The 18073-nt window shown below is 40.4% G+C and overlaps 1 protein-coding gene across 1 annotated transcript; it reads right to left on the bottom strand.

The window, feature by feature from the left end:
• Positions 1–580: 580 nt before the first annotated feature.
• Positions 581–17665, bottom strand: LOC120989786 (proepiregulin-like). The gene is made up of 5 exons (XM_040418109.1): positions 17335–17665; positions 4534–4617; positions 3994–4117; positions 3084–3230; positions 581–2162 (listed from the first exon to the last, which is right to left on the bottom strand). The coding sequence occupies exons 1-5, from the start codon at positions 17375–17377 to the stop codon at positions 2096–2098; spliced, it is 465 nt and encodes a 154-aa protein (XP_040274043.1). The 5' UTR covers positions 17378–17665; the 3' UTR covers positions 581–2095.
• Positions 17666–18073: the final 408 nt, after the last annotated feature.

Genomic DNA, 18073 nt, shown 5'->3' with positions numbered 1-18073 from the left:
AGCACCTGGGTGTGAATACTTTTGTAATTGCATGTGATTAAAAATGTATTATAGCTACTGAGTCATTAAATGAAACCTAGCCGTATGGCGCCACCTGCTGTCTTTTTCTAATTTCTCTGTGAGAAGCAGAAGCACATGCTCAGTTCCATCCTTCAACTGCCACTAGCTGCAGCATACAGGGCACACCCTCCGAGAAAGGACACGCCTTCTAGGCTGACAGCTTGAAATAAATCTAGCAGAACTATTGGAGCAATGAATGGGGAGATCTCTGGATCCATGTGAGGTACAGGGCTGGTTCTAGCTTTGTTAGAAGCGTATGTATGATTTTCATTACATTATTCATGGGATAACCCCTTTACTTAAATAATTTGTTTATCCTAATTTAAAAAAAAGAGTTAATAGTGAATTCATTTCACAGTGGTGCATTCTTGACAGTCAGCATATTTCATAGTTATAGGCTCAAACTCTCGCCCTACATACAGATATAAGTAAATATTCACTATAAGACCAATTACACCAGATCTAAACAATAAGTTAAGGAACAGATTCTCCACATTTCTGTACAATCATAGAAATCACGGAATGACATTAATATTTATTCATAAACATTATTTACACCAGCTTTCAAGCATTACAAAAATATTTTTTAAATAGAACACATAAAAAGTGCATAAATATTCTTATAAAATGTGGCATACAAAATTCTCTCTACAAAATGCATACGGTATATGTTTTATAAGGTGTTGGCCAGAAATAATATATACAATATTAACACTACTTTTAAATAACACCGTTCATGGTTGACCTGCAGTGTATTATAGATACCTATGACTTATAAATAATGAATAATAGAAATGAATGTTTCTGTTAAGGCCCTCAAAAACACAGCAGTTTGAGTTTTTCTGTTGGCCTTGTGGAAATCAGACAGTGAAGAGGAAAAAAGATCATCAATCTCCACATAATTAAAAGTCCATACATAAAACACATTTTGGGGTCCTTCACCTTCTTTTCTATTGTATCTGAAGAAGGGGCAGGACCTCGAAACACTGTAAATATGGATTCTTAATTGGTACCAGTGATCTTTTTCTCCTTTACTGTCTGCATCTCTGGAAGCCTGGCTGGTTCCATCCATAGACTTGGATCTTAAGGGGGTTGGCCACTTTCTGGCTACTGTTGACCAGTGTGTATGTAAGATGACTATATAGCACTTACTATTATAGCCTTTGTTGATATTCTGTGCCATTTGCTAGACTTCATAAGCTGTGTCCCCTTCCTTGTTGGGCAAATCTTCTGTGCTGTCCATAAAATGGACATTGAACCTTCACTAAACTCCCAACAGTGCAAGTGCAGATGGCAGGTGCAATGTATCTGAATGGAGGAGACTGAGGGATTTACCTGGTCACATGACCCTCCATCAGCAGCCATTTTATGGACAGAACCTCCATGTGGACAGCCCAAAACACTTGGCCAACAAGGAGACATGACTTATGAAATTTAGAAAATGGCACAGAATATCAACAAAGGCTATTTTAGTAAGTTCTGTATAAACATCTTATATACACATTGATCAACAGTGGGCCAGAAAGTTGTCAAACCCTTTAAGGCACCTGCTCCGGGTCCGCACCTCCATGAAGAAGCAGATCTGGAGAATTGACTACATGCCATTACAGTTGTTGTGGCTTATCACAACAGCATTAGGTGAGCCATCATTTATATGGTTTGGTGGGTAGGTTGCACTCTGCCTTGCATCTAGATACACTGCAAGGATTCGCACATGTCTTCACGTAAATGTAGAAGCAACCGTGCTTCTCTCACCACTTAGAAACACCCGGCCCCTTATTGTATCCAAATATAAAGGAGAGGCCATCTCTGATCACTGCATCTCTCACTTGCTCTTTTTTATATTTGCATATTATAAGGCATGAGATGTTATTAAGTGGTGAGTGCTATAGCTTTTTATCTACATTTACATGAATTGTCAAGGACTGTGTATGCTAAGCACCACCAGTCACCACTTGTCCAAACTGCCACTGCAGTTGTCATGATTAGTCCCACGTGCCCATCCGGACGATATATTTTCTCTTGCATTCGATTCCTATAGGTTTTGTGTACCAACTTCTTTGTATTTCTGGTTGGGTTGGCTTGATTTCTTAAGTGAGTACCTACAAAGAAAGAAGAAGCATGTTAAGCATTTATAGCTGGACAAGTCCAGAGGGTCTAGGTGAAAGGTTGCACTGCAAGTCTCGACATGATTCTACACAGATCTTGCAGACTCTACCCTCTAGTTTACCATTTTACATAGGGCAGTGAAGATATGGGTATATTGGGTCTTCTGCCCTAATCATATTGTATAGAAGACTTGAGGAATGCTATGGGTGAACTAGGATTCAAGTTGAATTAGATTTGGATGGTCACTATGACTAAAGATTCACCAGGCATATTTATTCAGTTAAGAACTACTACATTACAGCTAAACATGTAGCCCTAATATTATCCACTATTTCCACTGCGGTACCACTTTCAATCATACTATGTAGCCTAAGCTTTCAGAGATTGTGCATAGCAACTGAATTTATCACAGAGATGATTCCCATTGCAAGTATCTAAAAGATACTGAGCTTGCAAAGGAAAACCTTTAAGGGTATGTTCACGCAACATTTTATTATAATGATAAACGTATTTATCAATACGTTGGTAAAAACATTAAGGGCTCATTCAGACAACCATATCTGTTTTGCAGTCCACAAAACACAGATACCGGCCATGTGCATCGGAACGGCCAACCATTATGATAGAAATGCCTATCCTTGTCCAACATTGCAGAACAGAAGTATGGACGGTGTGCTGTCCGCATCTTTTGTGGGCCTATTGAAATGAATGGGTCCGCATCAGATGCAAACACAAATAGAGGGTCTTCTGAATGAGCCCATCTGGGAAAAAACTGCCATATTTTCCTAATCTGAAGAATCCCTTTAAGAAAAAATTAATTATGGGATTTTTGAATTAAAACTGAAAATACAAACTTACTGCAATAACTTTATTGTATCCGTTATGCAATTAAAAATAATACTGACACTACTTACCATTTATATGCAAAAAATACTACTAGTGCAACTGCTAGAAGCAGCAGAGCTGTTAAGAAGATAGTGAGGGCCAAGTATTCCTCATTGGCTGGTACTTGTACTAAATCTGAATCAGTACATCGAAGACCCCTATAACCATATTCACACCTGAAAAACAAAAGCAAATAATGGTGCTTTAAAATAAAGAATAATTTTAGATACACGTACAATAATTTTATGTGCTATCATTTATACCATCATCAGTGCTTTGTTGTTATCAGAACAGAAGGAAATCATGCTAGGATTTATTGGAAATTTTCAGTAGTGAGCATGGGGGCAGACCTTTTCTTAATTTCCTTTGGTAATCTGATTGGAAAACTGCAGAGAACTTTTATCTCCAATAAAAGCCTCCACAGAAAGGAAAATTTTGGGACTAAGGCTAGCAATACACTCTGCTCCCTTAGGCTACATTCACATGACCGTATGTGTTTTGCAGTCCGCAAATTGCGGAACGCACATGGCCAGTCCTATCATAGAAATGCCTATTCTTGTCTGCGATTGCACATGGTGTGCTGTCCGCATCTTTTCTGGCCCTATTGAAATGAATGAATGGGTCCGCATCCGTTCCGCAATATGGTCGTTTGAATGCACCCTTACCCCTACATACCAAGAGAAGCATGCAGGTGTCTGAACACCGAGATGGGAGAAAACCATTGCCAGACACCTCTGGTGGTGGGTTATCTCCCTTATGAACAAAGGATCAGGCATGTTGGAATCCAACAGCCCAATCTTGCTCTCCTCCGAAATCTCATGTTGGAGGAAAGTCGGGACAATTCCATACCGGTTGGCTGGTCCTTCTGAAATGGGCAGCTTTAGGACTAGCCTGTAGGAATCTAATGACAATTAATATCTATTGGCAAGATATGCATACCTGCAGTAGTATTCATCCTCATCTAACAGGTACAAGCATCGACCATTTACACAGTATTGGCGTATATCTGCTGCACACTCGACTATTCTCATCACCCCCACACCTGGACTTTCAGTTGTGTGCACTAAAAGAAAGCAAAAACATAGTAAATACATGCAAATTTCTATGATTGTAATACATTTCAGTTTCAGTTGCTATAACGAGCCACAGGATCAAGGATCCAGCAAGTTCAAATTCAATATGGCCCATCCTTCTTAACCTCTGACATAAGTCATAGTCGATGGTCCCAATACGTTAGACCTTTTGGCACATCAGATAGGTTTGGCCTACTTGATTAGCTTCTTCTAGAGCTTTGGGCAGTGCTGAATGCCAATCTGCCAAGCATTGCCTAATGCTTCATATTAGACATGGTTGTCCACAGTGGACCATTTACAGCTCTCCTGATCTTTAAACTATTAGAAGTATACAGGTGGTTTCATAAATTATTTTATATAGGCTCCTATTGTATACTGATGTCATGAAAGAAAATTTATATCTTACTTAAAGTAGTTGTGCAATTTTCTCCAGGTTTGCATGAAGGAGAAACTGTTGTCTCACACCATACAATCTGTAGAATATGGATACCTACAAAACATATAAAGAAAAACATAAACATTATTTTAAGTCAGTGGCAATTCATCGAAAAAAAAAAAAAAAAAAAAAAACAGATGTTAGTTTACCATAACAACCGGCAGGAGTTCACTGGTTCCGCCTGCCTGCCAGACCCCATTGACTATAATAGGAACTTGTGGAGATCTGGCCGCTCCCTAGCATATATGCCAGGGTTCGGCCAGACAAAAGTTGCTGCATGCTACAGTTTTTGTCCATCTGAATCCCTGGATATACAGTATATATGTCTGGGAGTGGCCGGATCTCCACTAGTTACCATAAAAGTCATAGGGGTCTGGTGGGCAGGCGGCACTATCCGGCTATGCCGAATCCAGAGAACAGCCTGCTAAAAGTCTCCTAATTCTGGTGTGAAACTCACAATACCAGACACAGCCCATTGACAAGAGTGGTGGTGGGTCGGGTAAAAAAAATACCCTTTTTCAAATTTTGCACCATCCCTTGAAAATGTAGTGAAATTAAATTTTTATACTTTTTGACCGCTGGTAAAATGTACAGTGAACACAAAGGTCGGAAAATACACGAGCCCATAAATGACCCTGCATACCGATATTGAATCGTCAGGCTCATGGCATCAAGCAATCGTTATTTGCTAAGAAAATTTGACTTTGCAATTGGAAGCTTGGTGTCCGCCCATGATGTGTGACAAATTCAATATTTGTCCTTGTCATATACCTAGTCATAGACTGTGGGAGTGTCACTGCAGTTATCACATCCTCAAACTCCTGGTTTCCAACAAGCTACAAAAACAAACACAACTACACTATGCTGCTCTGACTTCTCTAGGAAGAAAGGCAAAAGTGTGAGGAAATGTGGCAAGTAAATACACGAGTGAAAGCAGGTCTTAACATACTTCTCATTAACATGCATATGATCACTTTCCTCTGTTGAAACATCTGGCTGCCCCCGGGTGTCTTGAAGAAATCTTTGCTTTTACGTGTTTAATTATGTTCCAGGAAATAGTGGTTTTGACTGTACACTGTACTAAGTCATCACCCATTATACAGACTGGAAGGGAACGCTTCATAATTTCATTAGTCTTTTTTCTTGAATAATTTCCCGTGTCATTTTTAATATTACTTCCAAAAATCCAAGGAAGGTGTCTGAATGGTAACCCGCAATTCTGAATACAAGATGGTCAGTGGTTCCTCTGTGAAGATGTCTGTGAAGGATCTGTGTTTGGTCTGTGTGTCAGTTTCTTTATGGTAATGCTATCCTTCCTGCAATATGCCATCATGGCTGTGCAGTCTGAGAGAAACAGGAAGCATGATCGCATCCCTTTTCCCAGCCATGACAGCATATCTCACACAGGACTTCCTTCATTAGTGTGAACTCTAGATGGTATAATGATGTTTTCCTGCCTACAATATGCTGTCATGGCTGAGTGACCTGACAGGAATAAGGAAGAGGGATGTGATCATGCTTCCTCTTCCTCTCAGACTGCTCAGCCATGACGGCACATCGTAGGCATGATTGCATCATTACCATCTATTGTAGAGCAGAGGCCCTGCTCTGTAATTGATAGTAATGAAGATGTCCTATGTGAGATATGCTCTCTGGCTGAGCAGCCTGACAGTCACTCACCACTGTATTGTATGGGGCGCAGTGTAATGAAGTGACTACCCAGCTCTCCTCTCCCCTATGCAGCTTGGCAGCTAGAAACAATCCATTCTAGTCTATTCTATAACAGGCTTAATGATGCATGTTTGTCCTCCTATTTATTTCTAAGTGTATGTCTTAATGGTCATATTATATTTAGCCAGAATATTGAGAAAACCCACATTATCTTATATGTTTTCATTTCTCAGTAATTTGCTTTCCTGATGTGATAAATGTCACTAATGCATAAGTTTACTTTATATTATTTAAAGGGTGTCCAGAAATGAAAACAAAATGCTAAAAGCTGGGAATGTAAAATTTTTAAAAAACATTCTCACTTTGTAAGTGCTGCTCTCCTCTGGTCTTTGTTGACTTGTCTTGCAGTGATGACGTGCCTGCTGTGACCACTAGCCTCCGTGATAATTCTTGCATTTACTTACGATTCTGCTGAGGCCAGTGATTGGTTGCAGTGGTCATGTGCACGTATTCAGCACATCATCACTACAGGATAAGTCAACCGAGGCCAGTGGGCCCACAAGAGTGCCAGATCTGGAGCGGCAGGGTATTCACCAGGAGACTGTTAGTTATTGTTTTATTTTACCACATTCACTGCTTTTGGTAATGCATTTTTAAATTCTAGACAACCTATTTAATACCTGATACCCATGGCCATCAGAGTGCAAAATAGTGCTCATGTTTTGGCAAACCAATGTCCAAGTCTGCTTAGTCCAGAGCAAACACTGGCTCCATGCTTTGTAACCAATAACACACTCTCCATAGTTACAATGGTAGATGTTTATCAGTACTTTGTTTGTTCATGTATTAACTTTAAGGCCAAGATTTCCTTTGCATACTTTCTATAGCCTGTCCTGTATTTGAACATGGAATACCTGTGGGCAATAGAATTTTAATCAGTAATTGTTGGATTATAATAAGTATATTTCCTTCTTTACATAATGCTTGACACTCAAAGATGTATGATGTTTTCAAGCACTATAAGGCTAGTTTCATAGTTTCAAGGAACAGCCTGACGAATCTTCCTGCATTGGGTAGCATCCGGCAGTGCAGGTTCTAGACATCTCCGGCAGGCTTCTCCCTGCCGGAACAGCCTGCCGGAGATGTCTAACGCTAGTGGGAAACTACATAACTATTATGTCCGTGTATATGCCAGAAATTCCATCCTACACATACAAGGACTACTATACAAGAGTACCCATTGGACATATGTTTGGCTGGTATACATTAGTATACCATTGCCTCAACTGTATTGAACAGCACTGTCAAACACACTTAAAGGGGCTGTTCAGCCCTGGGGACCTTTTTTACAGACCTCCCTGTGTTTCTGAACCTCTGGTAGTAATCATACCTACTTGATCCCCACCACTGGATTCCGATTATGCAGGTCCTAGGTCTCCCTGTGTCAACATTCGGTTTGACACAATCACGTGACCACGTCAGTCAATGACTGGCCGCAGAGGTGATGCGTCGCCCACACTTCACATGACTAATTGATATGAGGCTTGGGTGACACGGGACTGCAGCGGCAGTCATTGGCGGCAACGGTCACATGACCCACTTCAATTGTTGACATGGTAGGGGTCCCCACCAATCAGCTGTTTTATGAGTGCGAGAACTAGACAGCCCCATCCAGTGTGTAGTGGACAGAGCTTGTAACTGCAGCCTTGCTTCCATTAAATTCAGTAATACTGCAGAATAGCTGCCACGGGTGCCTGGAATCCGACCCCCCACCAATCTGACATTGATGACTTTGTCCTAAAGATATGCCATCAATATACAAATCCCAGAGAATCCCTTCAATGGGAGTCTATGGCAGACATAGTATGTTACGTCACAGACATACAGGTGCATACATCCGGATCATGCACTTAGCAGGCTTCTAATGCATACACTATGTAACACCTTTGCTGGCATTCTGATGTGAACATGACCTCGCTCTATTCCCATAGCTCCCTAATGTACCCTAGGCTTTTCATGCACGTGCTTCATTGCAATGTTCACTTTGTTTTTCCACAATTCATCACTGGCTTACACACTAGAAAGAACATTGAAGTCATGGGAAATGGGGAAAGCAATTGAACAAGGTGACATGATGGCACAGTCTATAGTGAAGTACATAGGTAAAGGGGTAAATCCAAAGTTAACATTTTCACTCAGTTTTTATGGATTTTTCCAACAACGCAGCATCATATAGGTTGATGAGTTGACACCAACAAAAATTTATATGAGAAGAAGATATTAACACTTGATAAGACGGAATTATATAGAGCAGGGATGCTCAACCTGCGGCCCTCCTCCAGCTGTTGCAAAACTACAACTCCCACCATGCCCTGCTGCAGGCAGAGAGCTGTAGGCTGTCCGGGCATGCAGGGAGTTGTAGTTTTGCAAAAGCTGGAGGGCCACAAGCTGGACATCCCTGATATAGAGCAATGCAGTGAGTTTTCTTGTTGCCATTATGAGTTGCTTATTTTTTTCTTTTCACAATTTGGTCTCTCTTGAACCCGTTTTCACCATTTAAAGAAATCACTCGGGTTTGTTTCCATCCTGTATGTAGCACTTCCTGTTCCTGTATCCAACCAAACCCATGATGCACTTCTCTTTTCTCTACCACAGCTCCAGCCCCGCCTCTAACAACACCCAGCTAGTTTATAGCTCCTCCCACCCAGCCAGTTACATAGATACTCCCCTATCACTGCCCCTGTTGCTCCTTTGACATGCCTATGGACAAAATATCACAGGAAATGTATGGAAATGGTCATGTGACCACAGCCCAGAACGGAAGATAAGAGCAATAGGTAATAGATAGTAAAAGGAATAGATAAAATTGCAGCTATGTTCATAAATGATTATTTTAAAGGATGTTGATGTAAGTCAGAAAATCCCTTTAATGTAGGATTGTAGTTTATACAACTAAAATGGCAATGGGTTGAAAAGACGTCTGTATGTAATTTATGATTACAAAACAATATAAGAAAAGCCAGCATTAGCCGCTGCTCCTTACTGACATGATAGTAGCACTGTCAGCGTTTTCTCAGACCTACACATAATAGGTGAGATCAAAGTTTGCACCCAGCCCTGTTTTGCTTCACCTGTGTGGAGTCGTCAGCACTTTGAAGGTTCACAATGAGAAATAGATAGGCGTTATAAATGACTTAACACACACCCCCACCCATCCACTGTTACTCCTGCATACTATATGACTGATTGTCGAATCCCATGACTGCAACTTTATGCAACTTTATAGCAGTTTTTGCTCAAAGTTCAAGAGCTTGTCCCATTAATTGCTTAACTATAAAAACTGGCATCGTACAAGCTACCTTGATTATATGATTGTCAGATCTATGTCTTTCCCAAGGTCCTCAGCAATGGCAGCTAGTATATTTCGGACTGGGGAACTTGCACCCCGTAAGTCCCCATCATTAGACAAAATTAGATAAAAGATCTGCTTTAAAGTCAACCCTGTCAGGTCTCCCTGATCTGTCTCTAGGGCACACACATGTTATCCTGCTCTTTAAGGGCCACTGCGTGTGCACCCAGTCAATGCCTAATCACCCCAGGATATTCCTTTCACTAGGGGAGGGTGCCTGAGGTTTAGGTTGTCTGCATTGCTAGTTCAGGTTAAAGGTGTGCTGTTCTGTTTGTCTGCCCATGTACTGACCTCTGCTTGTTTGTCAATTCTGACCATCCGCTACCTGACCTGATCTTTGCCTGTTTAATGTATTGATCCTCTGCTGCCTTCCCTGACTAGTTTCATGGATTTACACATACTCTGCCTGTCCTGACCTCTGCCTCTACTTTACTATGAGTTTTGCCTGACATCTCGGTGCTTTGCACTGATGTCTCTGACCCCCATGAGTCAGCAGCCAACCGCACTGGGACTATTTCAAGAAGTTGGGGCCTGGTGGCATCCCCTGCAGTGAAGTCCAGATCCCTGTATAGGGGTTAAAGGGTAAAAACCAGGGTACTCCCAGGATAATCCCCTTAGGACTAGGCCTAAGTCGAACCGGTTGGTTTGCCCAGTGGTTCTGCACCCAGTTCTCCTGACAGTCAGAACTCGGGCCCCTGAGGATTATCTAGCAGGCCAACTCTGAATGGCACTCATACAGTGTTGGATTTCCTCTATAGAATAACTGGACTCTCTGGAATAATTTAGATCAATCAACACAATTAAATTACATTTAAAATGGTTTTATAATGCAAATTTAAAGGGGTTGTTCCAAGATAGAAATGTATCCCCTAGCATTATAAATAAGTATCTTATGAGTGGAGTCCCCTACTGATGAGGAAAACAGGGATCCCATGCCCGTGTATGAATGGATCACCAGGTTGAGCTTGCATGTTGCTACTCCTTTTATTCTCTATAGGTCTGCCAGATATAGCCAATTTCTATACTCTGTTATTTCCAGCATTCCCGTAGAGACTGATCTATTGATCGTTGGGGGTCTCAGCTCAACAGCAATCAAAACCTTTGATATGTTGCAATGACATATCAAAAGTTTTTTTCAAGGTACAGGGACACTTAAAATTTCTTATCCACTGTAAGTACAGTATAATTAGTGATCATTGTAATAAGCATCTAACATTGCTGGTGTATCTAAGGAAAGGGTTGGCAAAATGCAATCAGGCCAATCAATCTGGCCCCCTCCTCATGCATATCAGATCATATCTAGAAGCGTCAGTGATGCAGATAGCACTCTGTACTTGATATTTTGTCCCTTTATCTTTTAAATACTTCTATAAAGATAGATTTGAGCATCAGTGACTTTGAACGCTTACAGCTCAAAAGATGATAAGATGGTTAAGAACAAGTTACATCAACTACCTGTCAATAATTGAAAACAAATTTGTTAAAAATTCTATATTTCATAACAATATATATTTAATAATAAGTGCCTCAAAATAAGAAAAATGACCTATTGCAAAAGAGCCATAAATATACCCACTTGGATAAAGCACATTCATTTCCAGCTGTCTGTGGTGAGTGAATGGCTGACACGGTGCATCAGCAGCGAGTTACATCATCTTTCCCAGCATTACAGAATAGGGCTCTTACTGAACACCATTTTCTGAGTGGAATGCCATTCACAAAAGTACAACAAACACTGATGTGGTTTTGTGGAATGTGGTTATAATAGCAGAGTATTAGAGCTCTTAGCACCGCTATAGAGAAAGCACTGATAAGACTAATCTTAAAATAGTTGGTTCGCACTATCCCTGCCATTGTAAATCACCCTATGTGCTCAGACATGGTGATGATGACATCGCAAAAAGCATGAGAAAAGCCATCTTTGTTAGTTGTTGAAGACGGACACTTCATGACCGCAGCATGGCACAATGCAGCATTATCGAGCAGCACACTATATGTGTGTATGTATTTAGCATAATTCTGCTCAAAGATGAAAAAATACACGCATGAGTCACATTATTATGACCACCAGCTAATACCCAGAGTAACCACCGTGTGCAGCTCAGACAGCAGCTAGACATGCTGAGAGTGACTCAAAAATCCATACTATTTTAAGTCTTGCTGGTTATTTGCTAAATGGGAGAACCATCTGGCCTCTGGAGATAGCCAAGGTAGAATCAAAAGAGGTAAAGGGGCATGACGCATTTCTAGTACAACTACCACTCTGTTTAAGCCATCAGCAGGAGTTACGTTGGACCACCACAAATTATTATAGTCAATTCTGCTGGTTAGTGCAAGTATGACAATACCAAATTTGTATCGTTTTTGGTATATTTTACTACTTTTAAAAATAAAATAAAAACATTACTTGGAGGTCTTTACTACCTGTCCTCCAACTGGAGGACAGATGGAGCCCCCTCTTTTGGTCTTGCTATTCAGATGCCATAATCACTATTGACTGTGGCATCTGAATGATAATTACAGGTAATTTTACTTTTATGTACTGTACATAGCTCTTTGGATGCAGCATTCGTTTGATAATACCATTTTAACATCAGAAGTGAAATGGTGAATTGTCAGGTTAATAATAAACTAAAAGACAAATTGACCTTGTGCAGCTCAGTTAACAGGAGTGGTCTTCTAGTAATTTTTAATTACCCTCACACTGCACTTTGTACACCATGGTTTATTGCCTATCTTAACGTGAAGATCAGATCATAAATGAACTAACGGCCGTTTTATAGGGAATGAGGATCGGAACAATCATCGAGGACGAACATTCGTACAAATGCTTCCGATACTTGTCCTGTGTAAAGGTACCGATAATCACCCGATAAACAAGCAAATGCTTTTTCATCAGATGATCGCATCTTTCATGCGGCACCAAAAATCATTCTTTGTGGGCAGTACATCGACCTGCGTAAATGGTAGCGATCATTCATTCACCATACAGAGGGAATGATTGCTGCATGTGAATGCAACCGAATAAACTGTTCATTCCCAATCATTTCCCTGACTGTTGGTCCATGTATAGGGCCCTAAGTGTGGCCACATACGTGAAATAGCTGTTGGCTGAAACGTTCAGCCAGCAGTTATCCCCCATCCTTACCATATGCATGCATAATCAGCCAAGTGTGCATATGTTCTGAGTGTGGAGAGGGAAATTAAATAGATTCTACAGGATTTCATATTGATGGCCTATTATCAGGATAGGTCATCAGTACGAGATCAGCAGGTGCCCGTTTCCCAGCTGTTTTGAGAAAACGATGGTGCTCTCTGGGCCGCTTGGTATTGCAGCTCAGCCCCATTTACTTGAATGGCACTGAGATGCGCCTACAGTAGGTTATGTGACTGATGAACATAATGTCACATGGCCTAGGAAGAGCCCCAAGTGCTCATGGAGTGCTACGGCCTCTTCATACAGCTGATTGGCGGGGGTGCCGGCAATCGGACCTCCATCAATCTGATATTGATTACCTATTCTGAGGATAGGCCATCAATATCAAAATCCCAGAAAACCCTTTTAAATTCCTTTTACTTATGCAGGCTGACTGACAAGGCAATTATTGATAATTATGCAGTTATTAATAATTGCTTATTGTTATGTAGAGGCAAGAGCTACAGTAGAGATTGCTCACCCCATACAGATTCATTGCTTGCTGGTAACAGATTCCTGGTTATGTAGGGCAGTATGCTGCCGGCAAACAATGATTTTGGTATGCATTATGACTATCCAACCAACATGTATTTTCTTGTTCATTGGGTGATTGGTAGCTACAAAAAAGGGGCTTAAGCCACTGCCAGACACCTCTGATGGTGGCTTATCTAATTGAGAACAAAAGAGTTACCAATACTTTCTCTGTTACATAAGGTGCTGTAAATATACCACATTCTATACCACAGGTCATCAACCCCCTAATGATCAGATGTGCATGCAGGTAATTTCTTAAAGGCCTCTTTACTACAGCCTGATGGTCAATGGTGACTGTTAGAAGCTTTTTTGAGAGCACTCCTATTGACACTTATGTCCTCGTAGACTCTACTTTATTACATGTTAAAGGGGTTGTCCGAGATTTTTATATTGATGGCCTATCCCCAGGATAGGCCATAACTCTCGGAAATATCTGATTGGTGGGGGTCCAACTCTCGGCATCAGCTGTTTGAAGAGGTTGCTGCACTCCAGTGAGTGATGCAGCCGCTTCCTAGTCCACTGACATAACATTAATCAGTCACATGACCTAGGCACAGTTCATTCTAATTCAAGTGAATGGGTCTGAGCTGCAATACCAAGCACAGCCACTATACAATGTACGATGCTGTGCTTGGTAAGCTGTGAGGAGGCCGCAGCACTCGCCATAGTGCATGGTCTCTTCAAACAGCTGAATGGTGGGGGTCCAATACCTGAGTATAGGCCATCAATATCAAAATCTTGGACAACCCCTTTAATTTCCTCCACAAGCACATAGAAAATAGTGTTGAAAAACCTGAACTACAGAGTGTACTCCTTGTATGCCAGTTGCGAAATACAAAGAAAGAGGACATGACATGGATACTTGTTGAGATGTCTGTTCATCTGTGAATAAAAAAAAAAGCCACCAGGAAAACAGAAACTATGGTAGCTCATATTTAATATGGGTTTGGTTAGAAATGTAATTTGCAACATATAATTATGAACAACAGTGTCCAAAAATGTAGCTAGGTTTAGTAATCTGGCTCATTCTGGATCTCAGAAATTTTTGGTGTAACCCTTTTCCTTTGTTTTAATGGGAGGGATAGGTAAACTTTTCACATGCTTTCAGCCAACTAACATTTCCAAATACCTGTCTGTCATTAGAAATGTAGTCCAACAGCAGCTACAACAGGATGTTGCCCATGTTTGTTCTAATATAACTTCAGCTTCTTGAAAATGCTATGTCGTATGGGGAGGGTTCAGGTTCCCATTCAGTTGCTGGTAAGTTGGCTCTAGTTCTTCTAGTTTATTATACTGAGGAATGTGAGATAAACAGGGCACTCCTGAATATCACCTACCTGCAGCCAAGGTAGATCAGATTACAAGCATTTTCTGCATTGTCTCCATATCTATAAAAGCGTAATACATAGGCACATAACACCTAATCTTAACCTCCAAATTTCTTTCCTGGCTGATCAATCTCTAAAAACCTGTTAATTTCCTCTAATCTTCTGTCCACATCAATGACTTTGCAAGTTATTGCATCATTGATATTTAAGGCTCCTAAGGATTCCATGCTTGTCCAATATAAATGCAGAAAAATGTAAGCTCTAGGTGTGCAACATCATTGTAGAAGACAAGATGCCACCACAAACTTCTATTGGATCACCAAAACCCCAGTGCTAAAGCTATTCTTGGGTCTTCCCAACTAATCACTAATGACTTAACATGCAACATTAATATGATGTACAATAAAATTTATATAGTGGGAAGAGTTCTGTCACTTTCACACACCAGTGAATTGCGGACGTGGGCTGTCCATGGTCTCCATGGAGCATTCACCTATCCATTGACTTTAATGTGTGCCTCCACACCTCATTGGTTTTCCACGGACTGTGGGTATGTGGTGACACCATGGAAGTATGCCCTATTTCGGTCCGTGATTATGGATCCCCATGTCTTACACTACATTTAGTAAGAGTTTTAGATGCTTTTTCTGCCACACAACATCTTGGGACACAAATCTGGAGCAAAGTAAGCGAATAAGTGGTATAAACTAGACTAGACGATCTATAGGTGCGCCAGCATCAACCACCCCGTGTCTAGTCTAATTTTGCCCTGCCTAAATTTTAGACAGCATTGATAAATCTAACCAAATGTATTCAGTTGTATGTTGTATGCTCCATGAAGCATGAATACATTATTTTACCTCACTTTTTGTCTAACTCAGCTTTTCTAGGTAGCTTGGTATTAGGGGCAATCAAGGTGTTGAAACCCTGTTGAATTACTACATCTGCAAACCATATAGTTTTATCACTACCTGCAGATCATTTGATGTTTTTCTTTCTTTTATTTCCATTAGAATTATGGATAGTTGAGAATTAAGGCCTAATTCAAAAAGTTGCTATACAGCTGCAGTTTATAGTCCATGTTACCCTAATGGTCACACTTACCATTATTATTGATGGTAGATTTAGGACATGTAAGCTCTGCTTTGGGGAAACCCCCAAACCAACCCACAAATTGCCTATGGTGGGGCTTACACCAGCACTGTCCATTTTCATGCCGGAATTTGATGGGACTGTTTCCAAAAATTAGGAACTGTCCCTGCTAAGTTGGGAAAGTTGGCAACTGAAATATGCATAACACCTGGGCCAATACTTTTCAAGCTCACCATAGGGTGTTATGGTGATCTAAGTTCGGTTCAATACAACTGTATGGGTTCTTGATGTGGTAACTATATTGACCCAGAAATGTGGCCATATTACTGTCTGTAATAAGTGCCTGAATTGGACACTATTATATTACATATCAAGCCATTTTACAGTATTCTTGTATTCTGTCATATTATTCACAGTTCAAGTGTTCGATGCAGATGTCAATCAGGTCAGATTCATACCCATGACAAGAGCGCTAACGAACCGCCATCGCCCTTGAAATGTAACTTGTAGATGCATATTTTGTGTAGACTAATTATTACAAGCTTATTTTGTAGAATTATATTTTTAATCAAAGAAAATGGTTGCTTAAAGATGCCTCATAATAAAGCAGGGAGTGAAATCTTACAAGGGATAATTAATCTATTTACATGCTCATATGTCAGAGCTGTCACCAAGCCTAGTCATCTACTTTTTCCCATAGTCAAAAAAGTCTTACGGCAATCCATATCACCTAGTTTCACTGACAGTGCTATACATAGCATTGTTACTGGATTAACAGATCATGATGTCAGCATTATGAAACTTTATTGTGATAATTGAATTACTGGTGAAATATTATGCAGTATTGCAAAATTAGAGGTGGCCATACATATTGTATAGCTGTCAAACAAGAAACCTCTAAGCTACAGCTAAGAGCCCTGATGCCTCACGCAGCTAAACATGCATGTTATGTCTATGGGGATTTGACGGGCGAGAGGCTGCTAGACACCTATGGCACTAATCACCTGGGAAATGCAAAAAAGTATCACAAAATGCGACAGGCCCAACAGATACATGTAATATAATTACTATAATGAGTCTCATTATTAATAATGGGAATCTTTCTAATATTAAAATACATTATCACACAATCTATTGTACAATTTATATTCCCATTGAATTTGTTTTACTTCAAGGAGGATCCTCAAAAATATTTTTAGCGGAATTGAATAATAATGGACAGAGGGTAACTACGGTAACACCACGCATTTGTATTGATCTATAATTTCACTGTGTCAAGGCTAAATGTGATTGATAAACATGTAATACGTCAATAAGACATTTTGCCATGCGTCTCGGTGATCTGGAAGCTATAACTATATCAAAGGAAGAGAACAGTGCTATAACCATATCACGAGCTACAGTTTATGGGGTCAGAAAAATTTGTGACCCCTTGTGATGCTGTACAATTCTAAATGAATGCACTTTGACTATAGCAATGTAGTTCAGGATTTTATGTTGAAAACAGCATACATAGAAAGACAATAATAATTTCTACTCACATAAGAGAACTAGTGAACTGGACATCCTTCTCCAACAATTCATGCTGGCAGCTGGTCGTGAGAGCTTGGAGAGTTCTTGATCTTCAGTGCTGACTGTCAAACTCTTGGTACTGCAGGCTTGGGAGAGCGTTAGTATACTGCTGCAGTACTCAGAGGAATGACTAACAGGGTATAGCGTTCAGGTGTTTCCCTCTCACCTTGGAATGTTACTCTTAATTCTTCGGCTGTACTGTGACCTCTGAGCCTCATTTATATAACCAGTCCTGCTAGATAACTGGTTTGGCTCATTCTCCACTGTAGACGCAAAAGACAGGAGGAGGAGATTTTTTTTATCCCACTCATTCCTTTTTTCTTCAGCCCACCAGGCGGAAGTTACTTTCTTAAGCCAAAGTAAACCATCTGATCCCACATGTTTAATGAGAGCAGTAAATTCTTATAGGTTACAGATAAAGTAGTGAAGGAAATGTATTTCTCTTTCATCATGTCCCTGCTACCTACATTTCCCACACCCAGGTAAAGGGCTCACCCACTGCTTAACTCCTCCAATTCCCAAAGTTCTTAAGAAATAGGGACAACGTAGTACTCTTCCTTAAAATAGTATGGACGCAACCCTAACATCTCTGCTTAAACCAGCCACCGTTCTCTCTATAATCAGTACTGACAAGAGTTTGAACTTCATTTTCTGGTCTACAAAGAATTAACCTACATAGAAAGTAGAATAACTTTCCAAAAAACCCTA

Source organism: Bufo bufo, chromosome 2 (genome assembly GCF_905171765.1).
Source record: "Bufo bufo chromosome 2, aBufBuf1.1, whole genome shotgun sequence".
Taxonomy (NCBI): domain Eukaryota; kingdom Metazoa; phylum Chordata; class Amphibia; order Anura; family Bufonidae; genus Bufo; species Bufo bufo.
This window is presented reverse-complemented; position numbering and strand designations above follow the sequence as displayed.

What these genes read in the sequence shown, in the direction of transcription:
- LOC120989786 (XM_040418109.1), bottom strand. Translation starts at nt 17,377, where the DNA reads ATGAATTGTTGGAGAAGGATGTCCAGTTCACTAGTTCTCTTAT. An exon ending in CAGTTCACTAGTTCTCTTAT is followed by an intron (nt 4,618 to 17,334) that starts GTGAGTAGAAAT and finishes TATGTTTTGTAG; the next exon opens with GTATCCATATTCTACAGATT. An exon ending in GAGGATGAATACTACTGCAG is followed by an intron (nt 3,231 to 3,993) that starts GTATGCATATCT and finishes TTTGTTTTTCAG; the next exon opens with GTGTGAATATGGTTATAGGG.